Source organism: Rhipicephalus microplus, chromosome 5, assembly GCF_043290135.1.
Source record: "Rhipicephalus microplus isolate Deutch F79 chromosome 5, USDA_Rmic, whole genome shotgun sequence".
Lineage (NCBI taxonomy): Eukaryota > Metazoa > Arthropoda > Arachnida > Ixodida > Ixodidae > Rhipicephalus > Rhipicephalus microplus.
Window position 1 is genome coordinate 177,764,771 of NC_134704.1, and position 20,549 is coordinate 177,785,319.

The following is a 20,549-nucleotide window of genomic DNA, read 5'->3' on the forward strand; positions in this document are numbered from 1 at the left end:
GCATTTCATGAAGTGCCATACCTTCAAGTGTCTGGAAGACAACACTCAAATATGCACATAAAATGATGGTTATGCAAATATGTGGGTACAGTAATACCTCATTAACTCGCATATCTCAACAAATTGGCTAAGTTGAAATTTTCCGCAGCACCTAACATTTTTCTATATGCTCTATGTATATTTATCTCTTTATCTTGAAGTATTTTTTGGATCAGACTGCAAATAACTCAAAATCTTGACTGGGAGTAGAATGAAAATTTTGCCGCCGGACCATCTCACAAGATTTGCGCGATGCTGCCATGCCTAAAGTCCGTCGATGTTTCTTCTCATTTAGCCACACCTGCCACTATGTCAATGCTTTCTGCAAATGCGAAGTGCACGAAGTCTTAGCCCAGCGACATATCAACTTTGTCGTGCAACCCCATGGCACGTTATGTGACACATGTGCTGAGGAGGGAGGCCCTCTGCCCACGCTTGGTGTTGTTTGTCTCGTTCGCTTTGTGGAGTGCACATGATTTTCCCTGAGGTGAGATTTCCATTCATCTGTGCAAACCGAGTGGTATGGATTTTTCACTGACTGTGAGGAGCGGCAACTTCGTGGAGTGAGGCAAGCATGGCGCGAAAGCAGGGCAAGTTGCTAACGCTAGGAAAAACGGTTGTGGAAAAAATGCTAGGTCTGCGCAAAAGGCACAGCACAGTCACAGCGAAAGCTCGAAGAGTGGCTTTTCAGAGCCTTTTCAAAACACTCATTGGGTAACTACTGCAAGCACACTTGCTTGATACCCACTAAGTCATTATTAATAAATTTATTTGGGTAGTAGGCCGGCATTCGCTACGCTATTTTTCATCATTCTTTTGAGAAGCGTAGTATTCGCTAAACACTTGCAAGGAATTTTGTGCCAATTGTTCATGCAGTGGCTGAAGAAGATAAGAATTGTGGCTGAAGTGGGTTTGCACGTGCACACAGTTAATAGGGGAACAAGAACAAGCTTTTGTGATGGGTTGGAGCATTGGATGGGCCACTCGTTATGCTATTCACATTGTGTGATGACTGGTTGTTTTTTCGCTGTTTTAAAATACTTTATAAGTCGTAATAATGCAATTGCTTTCCCGACATCAAGCCTGCCTAAGGAAAGTTTGACAGCAAGTCACAAGCACCGGTGTAGATCAGTGGTGGAATACTGGGCTGGCACACAGTAGACCCAGGTTCGAGCCCCACTGTGTCATTGGTGCTAGGTCAAGCCTGCTTAAGGCAAGTTTCAAAACAAGTTACTAGCACTGGGGTAACTCAGTAGTAGAATACTGGGCTGGCACCCAGCGGACATGGATTTGAGCTCCACTGTGTCGTTGGTGGTAGGTTTCTTTTCTAATTTCGCTTGATGTGGTTACGGGCACCGGGGGACAACTGCGCGTGCCCCGAGTTGTGATCTCATAACAGCTTTCACTGTAAAAAAGGAAGTGGAGAAAGAAGGGCGAACGAAATGAGCATTGCACAAGAATTCAGCATCCCTTTGTCTACGCTTTTGATGGTGCTGAAAAACAAGCAGAAGGTGCTGGATAGATTTCAGCAGAGTTTCTCCAGCCAGCGGTAGTGGGTTCAGGGTCGAAGTTCCCAGATGTTGAAGTGGTGTTGATGGTATAGCTGCAAAATGCCAGTGTGGCAGAAAGTTTGCGCAGCGGCTATCACCAACTGCTTTGTGCACGCTGGGTTTCACGTGCCGCCAGTTTGTCAGAAGCAGAGACAGCAGAGACGGATGACTTCACAGTCTGTGAGGAACTTTGTCAAGAGGTTATCAAGCTTACAGGTAACGGTGCCGTCGAAATTGACGTGACTTTTCTGGAGCATGCACTTTGTGAGCAAGATGTGGCGGTGACTGGAGAAATGAGGGATGTTGAAATCGTTCAAACAGCCACTAACGTAGGGAATGGTGGAGGCGATGACGATGACAAACACCTCTAGAGGGGCCGACATCTTTTGAGATAAGAAATTTGCTGTGCTTGCTTCGAAGTAAGGTTGAGTGCAGCGTAGGGGTGGATCCAGCCACTCATATTAGTGGTGGGGGTGGGAGGGGGGGTCACCTAAAGTAACACCGGAGAGGTGGGCATGGTCATGAATTTCTTAATAGGTGAGAGTTAACAATATCACAGTTTTGAAGAGCCAGTAAACAGGCTGCTACTTTTTTTTACACGCCCCGAAGAAGCTCGGCAATTTGTAGAGTAGAGCTCGGCGATCATGTCGTCAGAATATTACAGCGCTGCACACCGCGCAAAGCCTTCATTTCGAAAAACAACTCTCGTGCCCCTTTCCTATGCCTGACCAATCCTCCTTTCACACGCAGTGATGGAAAGTGGTCGATGGGCGACTTGACGTTGCACGCAGCTCGTCGATTGGTCTAAACCAGTCACGACGACGGGCTGCGCCTTCCCCTCTCTGCGAGGAAGAAGGCTTGTAATGCCGCATTAAACTTTGAAACCAGTTGACACCCATGTTTCAATCCCTGTAACTTCCTTAATATAGCAGGTGTTTGCAAAATTCTTGTGGCAGTATGTTCACAAAGCAAAAGTGCACATATTTCTCCTTATAACAATTTTTGGACCTCAGGGCTGTTTACTGGCCCTTTAAAGACAAAGCAATGATTGTGATGCCAAAAAATTGTATTGCTATGGAAGTTAGTCTGGCAGCTCGCTTTTAAATCCGATCTCTTGTATAAAAGGGGCCGTGCAGCACTTTTTGAGCATAGTAGCAGAGGCTCCTGAGAACACGCGAGCCAAATATTATAGCACAGCACGCGGCCTGGAATTCACAATAAATTCTCAAAGTCAGCTAAAAATTGCTTTCTATTCTCTCAACGAATAACAGAAGATGCCCGAAGATTACTTGTAGAAGGCAATCTATCAGCTATTAGCTAATTTGAACATGGCACGCTCGGTCGTTACAGGGATCGCTGCGGGAGGCCATGACTTGTCTATGCGTGCGCCCACAATCACACTGAAAAAGCCACATATTCAAAGAAAGAAAAAAGGAAAAATTGTTCAAGGTCACGAGGCCTGCGTAACATATCCCCCCCCCCCCCCCCCCGCTTAGCTTCCAGTGCTTTCGTCGGGACGAGAGAAGAGAGAATGTGATTGCACTGTACGACAAATCTTCGTAACTCTGCTCGTACTGGATGGATTTTTAAAATTTTTGTGGTGTTGAATTCATTAGGCAATAATCTCTTTTGGCGAATCTATTCCATGGTTGCTTAAAAAAGTGTTTCAGGGCCCTTTTAAGAAAAACGCTAGCTCATGAGAATGTGGCTCCTCCAGAAACTGAAGTGGTTTTTGAGCTGTCGATTCTCTGAATGCAAAATAAGCAGAGAGAATGTAGCAGGCTTACAATGCGGTTTGCGGAAGCCTTGATGGAGATGGCACGCTTGCCTGCAACTGTGCCCTTTCAAACAATGCAGCCCTCTCCTCCCCTGGCATCCCTTCATGCTCCTTATGAATGATGGGTGGGGCGCTTTCTCTCCATCTCATGAGCAGTATACAACAGGTCACACAGGCAGGGTGACATTATTGCATGTGCCCTCCTTGTGACGCAGACAGCTGGCTCATTTCATATCCACTTTAACAGCGTTTGTCTACAGCCCTCACGAGTTTTTACTCGCGGGTAGATTTATACAATGCGTGGAAAGATGTTATAAATTTGGATGTTATGTAATAAATGATGGCAATGGTGATGCCAGGAGCAACGGCAGAAACTCATCAAGAATGTCTATATAAATGCTGTTGCAAGCACACAAAAAAAAATCAAACCATTTCATTTTGTGGGGTGGATGATGATCAAAGCTGTTTAGCACACGGAACATAGGGTAGGTGACATGGTGGAGGCTTATTTGGTATGTAAGGCTAGGTTGTTAGTAATGAGGCTCTTAAATATATATTATTAGTATTAAAGTCTCAGATGCTTCACTAAACATGAAAATTGACTATCAGTGGCGTCAATAGGAGTGATGCAGAAAGTCACATTATGATGATCTCATCATGACACCATGTATCGGTGAAGCTTATCACTTAATATATTGTGATTTCATATGACATCGTTACTTTGCACTTGGTCTGTAGTCTGTGCACCGATCATGGAGGCAGAGCAAAACCAGGTGAGGTGCAGAAAGCGTGCAAGAAAAGCTAAGTTGGTAAATTGCTTAGGTGCCAGTTGAACACACTTTCAGACATTTTCGCGTAATTGTGACTTAAAGGCTCAGTAAGTGAGAAAGAAGTGTTCGAGGGGTTGGCTTTTTGAGGCTAGCTAAGCGACATTATGTTGCGCCCAGCTATATGATCAGTTGAGAAAAAAAAAAAAAAAATCTGCGTGTAAAATACCAGGACTGCGCGAAACACACAGCATGGCACCAGCAAGAGCTGGAAGAGTGGGTGGCCTTTCAGAGCTTTCCTTAAACTCTCTGCGTAACTGCTACAGGCACACCTGCAGGGTACCCACTACACCATTAATTATCCTATTTTTTGCTAGTATGGAGGCATTCGTTATGCCAACCTTCGTCATTCTTCGGAGAAGCGTGGTACCCACTACACACTTGCAAGGATTTTTTCGAAGTTTTTTGATGATGATGAAAAATTATGCCTCAAGCTTTTGTAATTGGTTGGAGTAGTCAACAACCCACTTGTTATGCAATCAGCATTGTGTGATGCCTGGTTGTTTCTATGCTGTTCTATGCCCTGTTACTCATATATAATGAGATTCCTTTCCTGACATCAAGCCTGCCTAAGGCCAGTTTGCAATGAAGTTACAAGCATCGGCGTGACTCTGTGGTAGAATACTGGGCTGACACACAGGGGACCTGAGTTCGAATCCAATTGCATCCTTGGTGTTTTTTATTTACTTGCATTCTTATTTCTATTTTGTGTGCTAGTAGTTACAGACACCTGGGACAGTGGTGGCGGACAAGTACGGTGCACGCAACCCTTGTTGTGATCTTATAGTAGCTTTTTCTGTAAAAAACCTGGCTTTCGCATTAGAGTCATGTTAGTAGATGCATTAGGGCCAGTGTGACTCGTTAGCATTGGGGCACTGTTGTGCATCGCGGCATTTGTTTACCATATCTGCTGATAATCAAATAGATGTATTCAGAGTATTATTTAATAATGTGCAATTTGGTGATTCAGTATTTGCTTGTGCCGAAAATATTTCCTGAGGAGGTTGTTTTAGAACACTCAACTGCTTGACGTCTTTTTTTTGCATTTTTGAATGAAATATGGAGTGCTCCTGAGATCGTTTGTTCCATGAGATTTACAATGAATCAAAACATTTCTAGTTCCTCGTAAGAGCCGATTGTTCTGGTGCTTGAGTACTAACAACTTGCCTCAAAGTGCTCGCAGGTGCAAAATACTAAAGGCATGCGAATAGTGAACTTGAGAACTGAACCGAAAATGAGTCAAATAGTTATGACAATGAATTCAATAAAAATAGGAAATTGAATACTATTCGAATAGTTTTTGAACATCAAGGTGACAGTTTTCAAAGCAGGCCTAGACTGGTAAGATGACAATCTTGAAAGCACCCCAAGAATTGTACATTTTATTTGAAACAAATACTTGTAAGCTTTAATAAAAGAACATTATGGTTATACTACTTTTAAGTGACAAAAGTACTATCATTATTATAATTGAGGAGTTAACCACAGTCTTCTAAATATTCTGTAACTGCAGGCTGAAATATAGCAGCGTCTACAGTATTCAAGGTGGTACTTTGTCGTCAACAGCTTTTAAATAAATTTGATACCTAAATAATAAGTAAAGTTCATGTGTTAGCATCATTGTTAGGTTCATAGTGAAGGTCAGGCCTGCAGCTAGAGGTGGTGCCCTTGGTGCGTCCCTCCCCTTTTGAAGTTTTGATGGAGAGGGGTGTTATGCCAGAATTAAGTAATGAAAATAGATTATTTTCTTAAATAGTCACGATCTTCAGCAAGAGCCCCCCCCCCCCCCCCTACAAAAAAAAAAAATCTTGGCTACGTGCCTTGTGGCGATAGTTCACTGCTGAAACTGTTGTATTGGTGACACTGGAATGTTAAGCATAACGCCTTCATTCTGTGATCAATATGGTGTCGATAATGCCATAAGAGTACATAGGCTGCATGCACCTGGGTTATTCGATGATCAAAAGAGAAAATGTTACCCAGCATTGTTCCCACATTTCATTCCTTCGAGCATTTTTTGTTGTTGCTGATTATTAAAAAATTATTAAGCAAATATTTTAAATTCGATTCTATTTATTCATTTGATTCGGCTACTGAATTGAATATAATTTGTTATACATAACTTTTAATATTTTCACAAACCTAAAAGTTATTACTACAAAGTGCTACAAAACAAAAATTTTGCTGCTCCGAAAATTCCTCTGTATCAGAAATCCTGGGTGGCATTACTGGTTGAAAAATAGCAAGGACACATTGGGAGTGATAAATGCTCAGCTTTTTTCTAATTCTGTCGGCTAGTGGTTAACCCATTGCCTCTCGCAGTCGGCGATCCGCCGGTCGTGATGGCGATGCAAAAAGATCTTGCACCGGTGAATTGCCAGCCGCTTAGAAAATGGTTGACTTTGACAGTTTTTCATAGCAATATGAAAAACTGTCAGCGCATTACTTAATGTTTGCTATTTGCCAGTTATGCTCTTCACTGGATGGACATAATTGTCTGTCGTTGGAGCTGCTTGTAAGTGCATGTGTGTCTTTTTTAGCAGCAAAAGGTGCACATCGTGCGGTGCCAAAACCCACCTGTCATGGCCTCACCTATGCACCTATAAGACACCGAGTGGCCTCATTTTCCTTGTCATATTCTGCCGAACAGATTAAAAATCATCCCTAAAGGCTGTGCTTAATTTTAGAGACACACGGCAAAAAGTCCAAGAGCAGATGAGAGTGTGAAAAATGCCAAGTTCTTTTTCACATGAAATTGGGCTTTAAAGTTTTTCTTGCATGAAAATCTTTCTGGGGCTCTTGATGCAGTGAAGCATTGCTAACAGAATTAAACAGGATTTGTTGTTCTATGACAATTCTTGCTGATTTTATTGCAATTTATATGTACCAACCCATGCCTGCCCCATGCAATTTATATGCACCGACCCAAGCGTGAAAACGTTTCTGCTGAATACCTTGTGGGACTGGCTGTGTAGAATACGGAAGCCAAGGGGTTAAGAATGCACAAGATACATTGACCTTTTGGTGAATTGACCCTTCTGCGTCATAAATGCACTCGCACTTGACTTCATTTTGTAGCCTAGTGTTGAATGGAGTCCCTTTGCTAAAGGATCTACAGTGTTTGATGAATAGTTCAAAGTGCTCCTTCCTGCGAGACACAACAAAATTAAAAATTTTTTATTTTAGTAAACATAACCGAAAATGAATTTTCACTGTGTTTTTAGTTGTTTTTAGCCTGTGATCTGATTTTATTTATGGCAAAATAGAATATGAAGGACTTCAGAGTTTAATCAATATTTAACTACAATTAATTACTATAACACAAACATTAGTGCATTATGACATTATACATTATTTTTCTTAAAATGGAATATCAAGCGCCTTGAAGTAACATGTAAGTTTCACACGTATACAGAGCAGAAATGGAGTTTGGCCCTCAAGAGCTCAGAATATCAGCGTCATCTTTGGGCTGTCCAGAGAGCCTGCGATGAGGCAGTTAGGTTAGATCTAACTGTCCCCACGTGGGAGTGGCCTGCTGTGTCTCCCTAAGAGGTGGCACTTCTCCGGGTCTTTAAATGAAGTTATTCGTACCGTACCATTCAGACAGTTGCTTGTAGCTGGTATGTGAAAGGGCTAAGTGGGTGGCACATTCTTCTTCATCAGTGTATTGTATTCTTGGCCATTGTGACAAGTGTCCTGCTCGCCAGACATCTCTTGCATTTCTGTTGCAGTCCTACTTGATGCATCTGACAGACCCACAAGGCATCATCACGCCAAATCTCTAACACCCTATTTCTGCAGGACAGACGCTTATAAGTTCTCATATTTTCCACGCACGGTCTAAGATTGGAATGGAACAACTCGGGCATCCTCAGAGAATCTATTTCTCCTTCGCTCTAAATAGCATTGTCCTGAAAATTCAGGTTTCTGATCTTTTATTACAGCGTTTTTCTTTTCTTTTCGTTTTCTTTTTCATCTTGTATGTGCTGTACTTATTGTGTACTTATGTATTCATTGCTTTCTTGGCTTGAACGGCGAAAATAATTATGTTTATTGTTTTGTATTTGTTATGTATTTATTTTTACTTTAATTGCACATCATATGAAGTATGAATTTGTGGTGTCTTTTTCTCTTTTGTCTGGTACATGCGTTATTATGAAATAATTTGCTATGTTGCTCCTTGTGTTCACTATGAGTGTATGAAACACTCACCCCAAACAATCTTTATGCCACTTATTGTTCGACTATGTCCCCTTGTAACTGCCCACCTGCTTGGACCTAAGGGTCTGCAGTATGTAATAAATAATAAATAATAATTTCTTCAAATAAGCCTGAGGTAGTGCATTCAGTCTGCTCACCTAGCCTTGTTGACGTGTCATTGCAGCTAAGGACCTGATCAAGGGCTTGCTGCGAACGGATCCAACTCAGCGGCTCAGTATTGAAGAAGTTCTGGCCAACAAGTGGATTGCGGTCTGTGGTGCCCACGTTCGCCTGCTGCCATTTTCACACATTTGTCTAACGCAGTTTCCTTGTAGTGACTGGGGATGAGGACAAGAAAACATGGGATCGACACTGAAATTAAATAGAAAATCTTGTCGAACAACTTGTATGAAAGCAGTTGCAACCATAGCTATGTCGTTGGCAAACTCACTTAGAGTCAGACCAAGCCATGAGTCTCAGTATGAGTGAATACGGGTGAATAATATTTTTTTCTGTCCGATTCCGAGTGAGTCTGGCCGAGGAAAATTTTTCTGAGTGTGAATCCGAGTGAGTTTGACTCGGGAAAAGTTTTGTGAGTCTGAGTGAGTCCAAAGTGCAAAATATATTTCTTGAGTGAGTCTGAGCGAATTCCGCTTTATTTTGCCAGCCTAAGGCTCTATTTAGTGATATTTAGCATTGCTGTCAGCCTTACCTGGGCTCTTGTTTATTCTCACAGGTATTTCAAAGCAGTGTCGTTTATACACAGTTTCAATATTTATTAATTAGAGATGTGAATTATGTAACCGGGTGCTTTGACCTCACCTCACCAACTCTGTAAGGGAAGTTCTCGATTGTTATGTCTTATGTTCTTCCAAGAAAAATGACCTTACTGGTTTGGCAGCACTCATAACTTGTTATCAAAGATATTGTGTCAAACGGCACCAAGAGGAGCACTGAGGGATATTGGTGTTAAAGAGCGTTGACACCACAGTTGAGGAAGCTAGTGCTAGGCTGACGGACTCGTGAGTCGACTCACTCGGACTCGGATCAAGCGAAAAGTCTGGGTCTGAGTGAGTCTCGGTGAATAATGCTTTGGTGAGGCTGTGTCCGAGCAAAGAAAATTTTTTTGAGTGTGAGTCGGAGTGGGTCTGGCTCAGGACAGTTTTCGTGAGTGTGAGTCCAAAGCTCAAAATATATTTCTCTGAGTGAGCTCTGCAAGTTTTGCCGACCTATGGTTGCAACACACACCGAAGCCAAGGAACATGTGGTTTGCTGTGAAGGCTAACAAAGCAGAAAAGGAACAAAAAGTTAAACATAAAGAAGTTCCACAAAGGCAGAAAATTTTTAAACCACAAAATACATAGGATGATCGCAGGTGATAAATAGAGAAGCACATTCCTTGTCTTACGAAAAAAGAGCCAGACTGATGCACACATACATTCCTCAAGCTTTGATCATTTCATGAGTTACGTGATGTCTGATAATGAAAAGAAGTTCTGTATGTATTAGTAGCATTCCTGTTTTTACAAAGAAGTTATTAAAAATGTTGATGAATAAGGTATTTTATATTACACGATACATTATGAACTAAATTGACAAAAACCAGGCTGAGAAAGTGTTAAAATTTTGTTGTAATTTAGAGAGGTTCTGTGATGTGTTTCTGAATCGATAAATATGCTATGATATCTTATACAAGTATAAAGGTATTGTTCGATAATTAGAGAGAAGTAGCTTGGTTGCTCATTGCCATAAATATTTGTTTTTCAAAAAACCCTGCAGAAGTACACAGAGGTTCCCCAGACGCCCTTGTACTCAGTGCGAGTGCTTCGTGAGGAAGGAGACCAGTGGCCTGATGTGCAGGTAGGTCTTGGGGATTTTTAGAGTAATACACCCTGCATTCTAAGAAACATGCTGATTCCTTTGCAGTCTGTACCATGAGATTTCGCTCATTTTTGTAAGCGTATTTCGCTAAGAGCCTAAGCTGTGAACCGTTCGACCCGGTTATGCAGGCTAAGAACAAAGTAAGCGGCATTTCAGTTAGCCTAACCTTCGTATGGTACTGCTGTAATCAAGCACCCCAGAGAAGAGGAAACAGACAGAGGGACAGTTTAGGGAAATAAACAAGGCGCAATTGCGAAACGTTGCCTCAGGACATCGAGACCATAGAAGAGCGCATGTTCTTTGATCAGGGGGCAAGCTCTCTGATCAGGCGGCAGGAACGAAGAAGTACTACTGATGAGAGACACCAAAGCACTCACACATCTACCATTGTGCCGTGGTTGTCTCCTTGTGTGCTCTCTTGCACCTGTCGGATGCACCCGATATAGGCGGGAATCCCACCGAAATGGCCTGTGGGCCAAATTTGGCCAATAGACACCTTGGGCCAATGGCACACCAAAGGGAAACATTAGGGGGTAAGTGACCACCAATTGACTGTGTTTTATGTTCAGCCAGACCCCTCTAGGCTGGGAGGAGAGGGATGTGAGAATTATGCAATAAAACATGGTGTCGTGCAGCCCAACATTGTGTACACAACTTAGCACTGCAAGCGTGATAAAAAATAACCCACCAGCTATTCACACTTTTATGTTGCTCAGATGTGTTTGTTCCATTTAGGATGGAAAATGCTTTCATATTGCTAAACATGAAGCTGTGATCCATTGATGTCAACTTATTATGCTTATATATTTAAGGCCTTGTTTGGTTTCTTTCTGGGATTTTGCTAATTTCTGTCTTGCCTTATATGCAATTTTTGTCATCTACCTGTCTCCGTTCTAAAATCTTTCCAGGCCTATGGAAACTGTAATATAGTTAAACTTGCTTATAACGCACCTCCATATAATGAATTCCTCTATATAACAATGTTTTTCTATTCCCCGTCGTTACTCCATAGAAGAACATGTATTTGCAACCTCTTTGTAACAAAGTAACAGCAGGAGACAACCTTAATATAACACATTTTCGCCACTGACAATCCAAGAATTTTGTCCTAGATTTGGTCATTTTGGCACGAGCATGCATCTTCCGCAGTTTCCCTGCTGCCAACATTAGTGGCACGCTCATGGCCCCGACAATACCCAGCGCTCGTTATTGTGTGCGGGCGTGCGCAAGGCGGGCGCACCACGAGGTGGCATTTCTGTCGTTTTTACGGGCGGATGTGGCCTCCCCCTCCAAACGAAAAACAACCTAACAAAAAAAAAAGTTAACTACTTTTGCATTGGCAGTGCCACGGTTTCAGCGTCGCATATGTGGGGCTGTGCTGGAAATGGAGGGCGCTTTACCAAATAGTTTTCCACAATATTTGTGTCGTTCACTCTTAGTTTTTGATTTTTGATGCTGTGCGAGGGTGCATGGTTCCACTGTGCGCTTATGGTGTGGGTCCGGACAGTGTTCAACCTCGCTATTTCATTGTTTTCTAATGCGGGACAACTGCGTCATCACTACTGAAAGGATCTCAAATTAGGGGCTTATGGAAACCCTCTGAGACCACTGGATTATGACGGATCTTCAGAGTTCGACTCGTCACGCGTTTTTGTTTGCGCTGAGAATTAGATGGATCCTAGCCTTGTGATTAGGCGATGAGCCCTGGCAACAACACGACGCGTGTTGAATGCAATGCAATGAATGCGATGGCAACAAATTGTAATGTTATACAAGATAAGGCTGGCAGTCAATCATTTTGGATCAGATAGCGTAGAACTCCTACAACACACTGGTGTAAGCAGATACAGCCACTCCAGGGAGAAGTGCTCTTTTCACACGAACTCTTCGCATTGAAAGCGCACTGATTCTCGCTGAGATAGCACGCGCGCAAGCGATCGCGACCGCGCCCTTAAAATCAAAGTTCACTGTTGCTACTCGAGTGACCCTCTCCCCCTCACATTTTTTTCATGTTCGTTCAAGTTGGGTGGTTCTTTTTCTGTTTCAGCATTCGACGGCAGTTCTAACATGCACGGGATGTTATAGTATGTGCCCTCCCGGTGATAGAGGTGGGCCGGCTCAGTTGATATCTGCTTCAGCAGCACTCGTGCGCTTTTGCCCCCTTGTTAATGTTACCATGCGCGGGGGCATGTTATCAATTTGGGGTTGTTATGGAACATGGTAGAAGTGGCAAAAACTCGTTGAGAGTATCCATATAATTTCTACCACAGTAACGATGCAGTTTTTTAACACTAATAAGTGTTTTGGGTGAGCTCTGTGTTCCCATTTTGTTTATTTCGTGTTTATTTTTTTAATTTTTGCATTGAACCAGCATATAGCGAAATACTCCTTATAAAAAATTTTTTAGGGAATGGACAGTTTGCAATAATCTGCAAGGCAGCTTTTCTCTAAGGTTTGTTTTCCAACCAAGAAGTCTTGTTCACAGACTGCTTTTCTCGCTCATTGTGTTTTTGCCTTTCCCCTTATTGACATTTTGTTGTGCTCGCGTGCCTTCGCTGGAATTCAGAGAGGTAAAAGCACAATGAGTGAGAAAAGCAGTCTGTGAACGCGAGTTTTTGGTTGGAAAACAAGCCTTACAGCAAAGCCGCCTTGCAGATTATTGCAAACTGTTCATTTGTCAATTTCATTCTATCCAGGCTTAACTGTAATAGCTGACCGGTACTGGATATGATGCTTGCTGTATATGTAGTTAAAGCAATTGAAATCTCAGAAATACCACTTCAGGTTATAAACGAAGTAATCTTTGTGAATATAATGTGGCACTACATCGCTTGGATACTGATTTCACAAATGCCAAGAGCTAACACAAGCTGGGTTTCGCCAGGAAGTGTTTACTGTTGGTGCTGTCACATGTGAATATTTTTCACAAATTTCACATCTATTGGACTGCACCATTTTATTTACACGTTGAGCAAATTAAGTGTTTTGGAAGTGAATGAATGCGAGCTCGTTGGTATGGATCCATCTGAACAAAAAGCAGTGCTAATTCTAACATCGACTAAGAAATGCCACACGAGGACGGGCAATGTCCTCGTGCGATGTCTCTTAGCCCCGTGTTAGAATTAGTGCTGCTTTCTTCAAATAGGTATGCGTTTCTGCATGTTCTTTTAAAGAAAGGCGGTAGTTAAAGCTAAGACATGATGATCGTAAGTGGTGTGTGCCCAGGAGGAAATGACGCAAGCCCTGGCCACCATGCGAGTGGACTATGACACAGTGCAGCTCAAGCAGCTGGCCGACACCAACAACCGGCTGCTCAGCAAGCGGCGACAGCAGCACAACTGAGGCTGCTCTCACCAGGCACATGATGTGCGGTTTTACTCCGGTGGCAAATCTGCTTATCACATGTATGGTTACCAAAGTTTTTAGGGCTTAAGTAATTGTCTCGGTCTTATGAGACCAGGAAACCAAGTGCCTGGCTGTTGGGATGTGTTGTATTTTATGAAGATAAATTTCCTCTTTTACACTGCACAGAAATCGTTCCTCCTACTGCATGTATTTCCATTGATGTTGGCTTTCTGTGGGGTCAGCAAAGGGCGTCGCATGCACTGCTGTGAAACTGTCTACAGCTTTTTGTTCAGTTGGTGGGGCGGGATGTTGACATTGGTCGGTAACTGCAAAACATGAAAAACGTTTGTGTGAAGAAGATTTACGAATAGAGGAACACCAGTGAATTCGTGTGCATTTTCATTTTTTGTTTTCCACTTTACAGAATCACACTAATGAGAGCCAGCAGTCGGTTGCACTAGACTTTACAAAACATTCGAATGTCACGGCTTCTAAAACTGCAACCACACTGCATAGTTGATCTAAAGGTCATGTAAAACTGAGGTTGGGTGATAAGCGTGTACATCGAGTGAAAGTGCTGCTCCTGCACAGAGAGCAGATAATCGAAAGAGTTCCTTCCCTCAACTTGTAGAGAGCTCACCTCTAAGACACATACACTGAGCCTTTGTTAATTCAAATTCTGGTAGTACCTTGAAAGGCTGGTTGAATCAAAGTTTCTTTCTGCTGCATTGTCCAATTCGTGTTTTGCTGTCTTGAAGTTTGAAAAGCTTGTGCACCAAACTCTGATAGCTCGAGACCTCGACAGTTAAAAACTGCGGCGAATTGCCTTTAGAAGGATTGTAATTGTGCGTGAACAGTGTTATTCAGTGAGGCAAGGGCACGGTAGTACACACATTTTAATAATTACATCATTTATTGTATTTTATGACAAAAGCACATAGCCAAGAAAAGCCTGCAATAACTAATATTGTGCTACTACACTGCTGTTTAGCTCACACTTGTACAATTGCAAACATTTTGAGTGTCTTGGGGCCTGTTAGTTCTCACATCTGCAATGGCTTGTAAAGTCATTGTAAACCTGCAACTTGCTTAAGGCCGTGCGACACTTCTTGAACATGGTTAGAAGATGCTGCTGAATGGTACAAGTGGCACATGTCAACGGGTGCAAGTGACCAAGTGCAAGGTCATGCGCACACTCACATAAGGACGTACTTCTTGCTCTAATATTATTCCTCTGCCCTATGAAAGGACTCGGAGCATTCAAATAATCTTTGTAACAACTCTGCTTGTACTTGACGAATTCTGAAAATGGCGATCCATTCGCGAGGCAATAAACTCCAATAGTGAGGCCATTTGATGGTTACTTAGAAGAGTGTTGCAGAGCCTCTTTTATAAAGCTTCTCTCTTTTAGAATTAGTGAATGTTACGCTGTATATTTGGTCTTTGTTATGTTATTGTGTAGTATTTTTCATATCTCTTTTATATATTACTAGAGCCCCTTTAAACGACATTAGTTCAAAAAGTGGTTTTTATTTTATGCATACCAAAAAAAAAATGTTCCGGATAAATCTCGGTTTTCTTCCAATAAAATGCTTGGCATTAGAGAGAGCACCCAGGAAAAGTCTCTCCAAAAGTATGTACACTTTGCCTGCAATTGTTACATCATCATTATTGTTGGCAATATCGTGGTCACGTCATAGGGAAGGGGAACTCTGCATTAGCTTTCATCCTGCCAGGAGTGGGTTGCCTCGGAAGAGGCTGTAACGTAGCCTCCTCAGCTACAAATCGAATGAAAGAAAAGTGCGACACTGCTGATTCAGGCATTACTGGATCGCTCTTCCTGGATTTCTGCCCATAATTGCTTGTTTAAGTTTGCTCATAGCCATGCCACAGTGATGAGCTGCTAGTCGTGTCTTTCATTTCCGGACCCATCTTGTTTAGAACCCTGTCGGTATTCATCAACCTTGATGACCGGCATGATTAATGATGTGCTGGTGCAATCAATGCACCCATTGTGTTCACGTGAGGTAAGCGTGCAAGCTGACAAAATTTTCTCCAAGACTCGGCAAGAATGCTCATTTCATGCTTGTGTAATGGTGGGGTTCACTACATGTGGACATATGCTAAAATCTCTACAGTGCTGTGAGTTATCAGTTTGTACAATATTAAAGGGGCCATATCGACTCAAAGCAATATTCAAACGCCATGATAAAAACCAGGTTGCAAGTGAAAAAAAAAAACCCCAAAGGAAGCGCAGGAAATCCGTTGTTTTGGGCGAGTGTCTGTCTCTTCATACTTTCTGCTGCAGATTGTGTTGGCTCGTTTAACTTACTAAGTGGCTCTCAATTCATGCATGATGCAAATAACTGAAGCAGCCAACAGCTTATTCCATTTGTATGCAACAAATTGGAATGTGCCAGCTTTTTGAAAGCTGCCGGCCACATTGGCAACCCCATTCCTTGTACCCTTTACCAATCGCTCGACACTTATTCCTGCGCCACATTTCACCTAACAGCATTTTGTGCGCCATCGTAATAAAAGTAGGTCTTTCCATCCAAGTGTGCTCTAACTCGCGTTGAGTTGCAGCATTGCGCAAGCACGCTTTTCTGCACAATCAGCACCCCAAAAAGAAGTGCTTGTTTCACTTAAGTCGCTTTTAATGAACCATAATTCCAAGTACCTTTATTCGTCTTTTATTTCTAGTTGTGTATCTTGTAGCTGTGGCTAGCAGTATAGTGCTTGTCATACATCCCATGCAGTAGCTGCACGTAAAACAGAGGGCATAATTTAGCGATGGAATAGAATTATCTCAGGAAAAACATGGGCTGCTATACATCTTACTGTTTGTAGTGCAATCGTTGTTCTTACTCTGCAGTGCTTTTCATGCCTATTAATATCTTCCAGAGCCTACATGAAGAAAAAAAACAGTTTGCACCGATGCAATCGGGGGAGCTCATTGGGACAAATGCTCAATTGATTTTTGCAAACTGTCGATTTTGATGTATCAAGTGCCTAATCTATGCTGTATCAATAAATTTAGCTGAAAGTGCATTTAAATAGCCTGTCTGTGCACAAAGAAAGAAAAGAGCATGACGACACACAAACACTGTGTGCAGTTCATGTAAGATTTCCTTGTCTTTTTCATATTTAAGGGGAGATGCGGGTTGAAAAGTGCTAGTTTTTTTTTCAAAATTACCGATTTTTAATTTTGCCTGTTTTGATAAGATTAGCATCTCTACTGTTATGAAAAAAAAATACAGGTCTAGACTAAACTGGAAATGTTTTAAAATTGCATCTAAAGAGCAAAAGGTGCCTGTAAAAAATCCAGAGTGTGCAGTCTTCGAGCACCTACCCGCCGATAATGCGCCGCCACTCGCCATTGTTGATCGCATGAGTCGAAGAGCCGAGCCTCACTCTTCAAATAACAAGTTTCTCTCGCTGACGCAGCGCAAGAAATAATAAAAAGAAGCACTCTTCTGCACGTTTTTCGAGCACCGCGACTGGCTTATCACGTGGTACGGATCGGGGACCGCCATTGGCCGCTGCGCACCTGTTTGTGCTGTGAAGCCTATTAGTGGGGTCCATGTCTTGTCGAGCAGCGCAGCTGAACAATGCTTTTCTCGTGTAATTATCTCAGTTGTGAATGAAAATGAAAAAAAGCCATTGCTCGCAAGTGAAAGCCGTTGTGCGGCGCGCTCTGTAGGAATAGGCTACAAGCAGCTGGTTCGATTTGCGGCAGTTGTTGGCTCGCAAAAGCCAATGCATCAAAAGTCATTCACACCCGTCAGCCGCAAAGTTCGTGGTGTGGCAATGGATGACGTCAGTGCCAATCTTGAGAGGTCGAAAGAGCTCGCAGTGAGAGAACTTAGCAGAGACGACATTGCCATTATGTACGATGGTATGTGGCACAAACATGGCTGCAAAATGGCATGACACTGGACTTAGTTTGGATTTCGCAGTCCTTTCGAACTTCTTCCTAGCTTGCAGTTGGCACAAGGCTCTGCTAGATGGAGCAGAAGTTTGGCAAGCGTTTCATGGCCCTGTCTGTGAACGAAATGTCTGTGAGGAGTCGGCTCAAAAAAGCCGGGAGGGACAAACTCATGGTGCTGGCGTATTTTAGTCGCAGTGGCCACTACAAGAAGGGTTGTTCTTTTTGGTGTGCAAATTTAATCTGATTTAATGATATCCTTCATATATAAAAACTCAATTTTAACTTCAAAAGTCTTTTTTTTTTTCAAAACACAAATTTTGCCTTATTTTCTAATGTGCCCCTCCTTTTTCAAGCACTTCTAGGGCTTGGACCTGCATGAAATTTTGTCCAAATTTTTTCCAAAGTATGGCAAATGCAATTATCTAGTTTAAGTTTCAATATTTTATTGTATAATAAAAAAAAATGTATGTATACTTTTGCTAAGGTGGGTGAAATATAGACTTTTTACGTCTATAATTTTTCACGCATATTACATATTCTGTATGTGCTTCCTAATTAGTTATTTGCACTCTACACTTTATTTGAAGCATTATGAACTATGAATAGTAAAAAGTTACAGAAGTTTAGGGATGAAAAGAGGGGGGGCAGAAGGGTTAAGATTTTCACTTTGCCATGTTGCAGAGCTAAAAGTGTGTAACTTGCTAGAAAACTAATTATATATTTGAAATCAGCATAAAAAGTTCTATAAACAGCTCAAGTTTCATTGCTCTAGGGTGAATATTAAAGAAAAAGTGTCTTCGAGTAGCATCTCCCCTTAAGCATCAATTCCTTGGTACTGCTGAAAGTTCTGCTTTTCCATTACAACCTTCCTGCCATATAATGGCTTTTTTGGAAACATGCTAAAGAAAAGGGGGAGGGGAGGTCGTTTTGCAATACTTGTTCCGTGCCCATCGGCATAGCATGCTGTGAGCTAACCTGCCATAACCTCATTCGGTTGCTTAACTGATACACCACTTATTGGTTGGATTCCACTGACAGTAAACTGTTCTCATTTGACACTTGTTTTGAAAAGTTCGAAACAGAACTCAAGTACGGCTGTAAAGTGAAATGCGATTGATTCTTTCCTTGCAATTCAGAAATTAAAGAGAGGCATCTATTGCAAGGAATCACACAAGCTCGTGATCGTTGGGCACTGAAAGGGGTATTCCTGCAAGTGATTGTCTCAGCATATGTTAATTAAGTTGGAACCCATTCGGTGGCTCAGTATGACGGCAACTGTATAGTAGTGGTGATGTTAAGGCATAATCGAGTCATGTGGTGTTTATGATGTCATAGATGATGTGTATGTGCTTCCTTACTGTGAACAGCTTTAGCATAGCACGCATTGACACATGGACACGAGAAGGCACATAAGATAAAGCACTGAGAGTGTAGCTAACCTGCCGGTGCATGTTTACACACTGCTGTGGCTTTTCACTGCCTATGTTCTGTTTTCAAGATAAGGCACATCTAACATATTGGATATGGAAAAGAAGGGGAAGATGGAAGCTTGCAATGAGAACTTCGTTACCATAGGGTTGTGTGCTGCATGCTGGCTTCAGCACACAATCCCTGTGTGCAAATTTCTTATTGGTGTTATTGGGAGAAGCACATTCACAGCTCTTGGAAATGACAGCTTTGAACATTGTCTATGAGCAGCCGTTCTTGAGTGCATATGAGTTCCACAATGCAGATGAGGCAATGCATATCAGGTCCTTCATAACGTGTAGAACACCATCTCTTCAAAATTGTAGGAAACAGTGTCTTGGTATTTGAACAGATTGTGTTGAAAGGACAGGTCTTTATTCAAATGAAAAGATTGTCAAATATAGCTTTTTATTTTGTATGTAGAGGCAGTGTCGCATTGCATTTCTGCTAGGCAATGTATCCTTGGATGATTAACGTGAAGTGGTCAGAAGTACCTTTGGTAATTCCATCAGTGTGCATTATTTTCTCCTGTGCTCATTAAAGCATCCACCGTAAAAAGGTGCTCCAAAATTCTTTATAATGTTTTTCCTGCTCTAAGAACTGTACGAGATCTTATTCTTTGAGCGACCCCACTGAAATTCGCAGAAAATAGGCTGTTTCTACTCCCTCTTGTGTAGAAAGCCAGTATGTCTGCACCACAGTGACATCGGCTAGAGGACGCTTGCCTTACTATCCGCTGTTTTCATGGCAGTTGTTTAGTGACTGCTCGAAAAACTGTGCTCACAGTAAGTGTCCAAACAAAGTGGCCTCAAACCAGCCCGTCCTCAAATTTGTTTTGCACTTTTATTGCCCTATTTTTTGGCATTTTATAGAAATAAGTTAATAGTGCATCTATATTCTTGCCTGCTTGCTGCACATGCCTTTGAAGACAACGAATTTTCTCATCCTTTCCCTGTATTCATGATGAAAAGATGCTTTTCACCATTTCGTGCCAGTGAACTTCAAAATAGAACGTGACATTCTTGCATACCCTCGTTTACATACCTTGTTTATTTCTGCCCCTTTTTTTAATGCCAGTGATGTAAGCATATTGATTGTGATGTTGTAGCCACATTATAGAAAACAAGTAAATGCAAATCTCCTTCAGCATGTGAGTAGGTACAACGAAACAAGCTCAGGAGTGAGGAGGGACCTTGTGGCAAAATGCTTGTGGAGAAGGCCTGCCCTTTTTTTCCACATTGAAGGTTGCCTAAACAGTGAGCTAGGGAAGGAACTGTGTTACATCTGTGCTCTCCTGAGTGTAATCATTTCCTTTGTTACAAATGATCTTCATTGTGATCTTTTTGTATCTTTGTGCTACGCTATAGGCACAACAGCGTGAAGATATGACTAAGCAAAGGTGCTGCCGAGATTGCCACTGAAGCTCCAGCCAAAGCAATTAGTTTTGTTGCGGGAGCTGATATTACTATATTTAAATGCATGAGGCGAATGAACAACTGAAATGTATGAAAGGCGGTGAACACTGACTTGAA

At 42.1% G+C, this 20,549-nt stretch overlaps 1 protein-coding gene and 1 long non-coding RNA gene across 3 annotated transcripts in view; one reads left to right on the top strand and one right to left on the bottom strand.

Annotated features, from left to right (window-relative positions):
• The window catches only part of MAPk-Ak2 (MAP kinase-activated protein kinase 2), a 46,744-nt gene extending 30,074 nt beyond the window's left edge, over positions 1 to 16,670 (top strand). The window contains exons 8-10 of one of the 2 annotated variants that reach the window (XM_037424902.2): positions 8,578 to 8,663; positions 10,173 to 10,253; positions 13,503 to 16,670. In XM_037424902.2, coding sequence (XP_037280799.1) covers positions 8,578 to 8,663; positions 10,173 to 10,253; positions 13,503 to 13,616 — 281 coding nt within the window. In that variant the 3' untranslated portion in view covers positions 13,617 to 16,670. Of the gene's footprint in view, positions 1 to 8,577; positions 8,664 to 10,172; positions 10,254 to 13,499 lie in introns of both variants that reach the window. The other variant, XM_037424901.2, reaches the window with a different exon arrangement.
• LOC119174100 (uncharacterized) lies at positions 6,959 to 17,057 on the bottom strand. Its single transcript, XR_005110158.2, has 3 exons — positions 16,972 to 17,057; positions 8,552 to 8,731; positions 6,959 to 7,341 (listed from the first exon to the last, which is right to left on the bottom strand). It is a non-coding gene; the product is annotated as an uncharacterized LOC119174100 (long non-coding RNA).
• Positions 17,058 to 20,549: the final 3,492 nt, after the last annotated feature.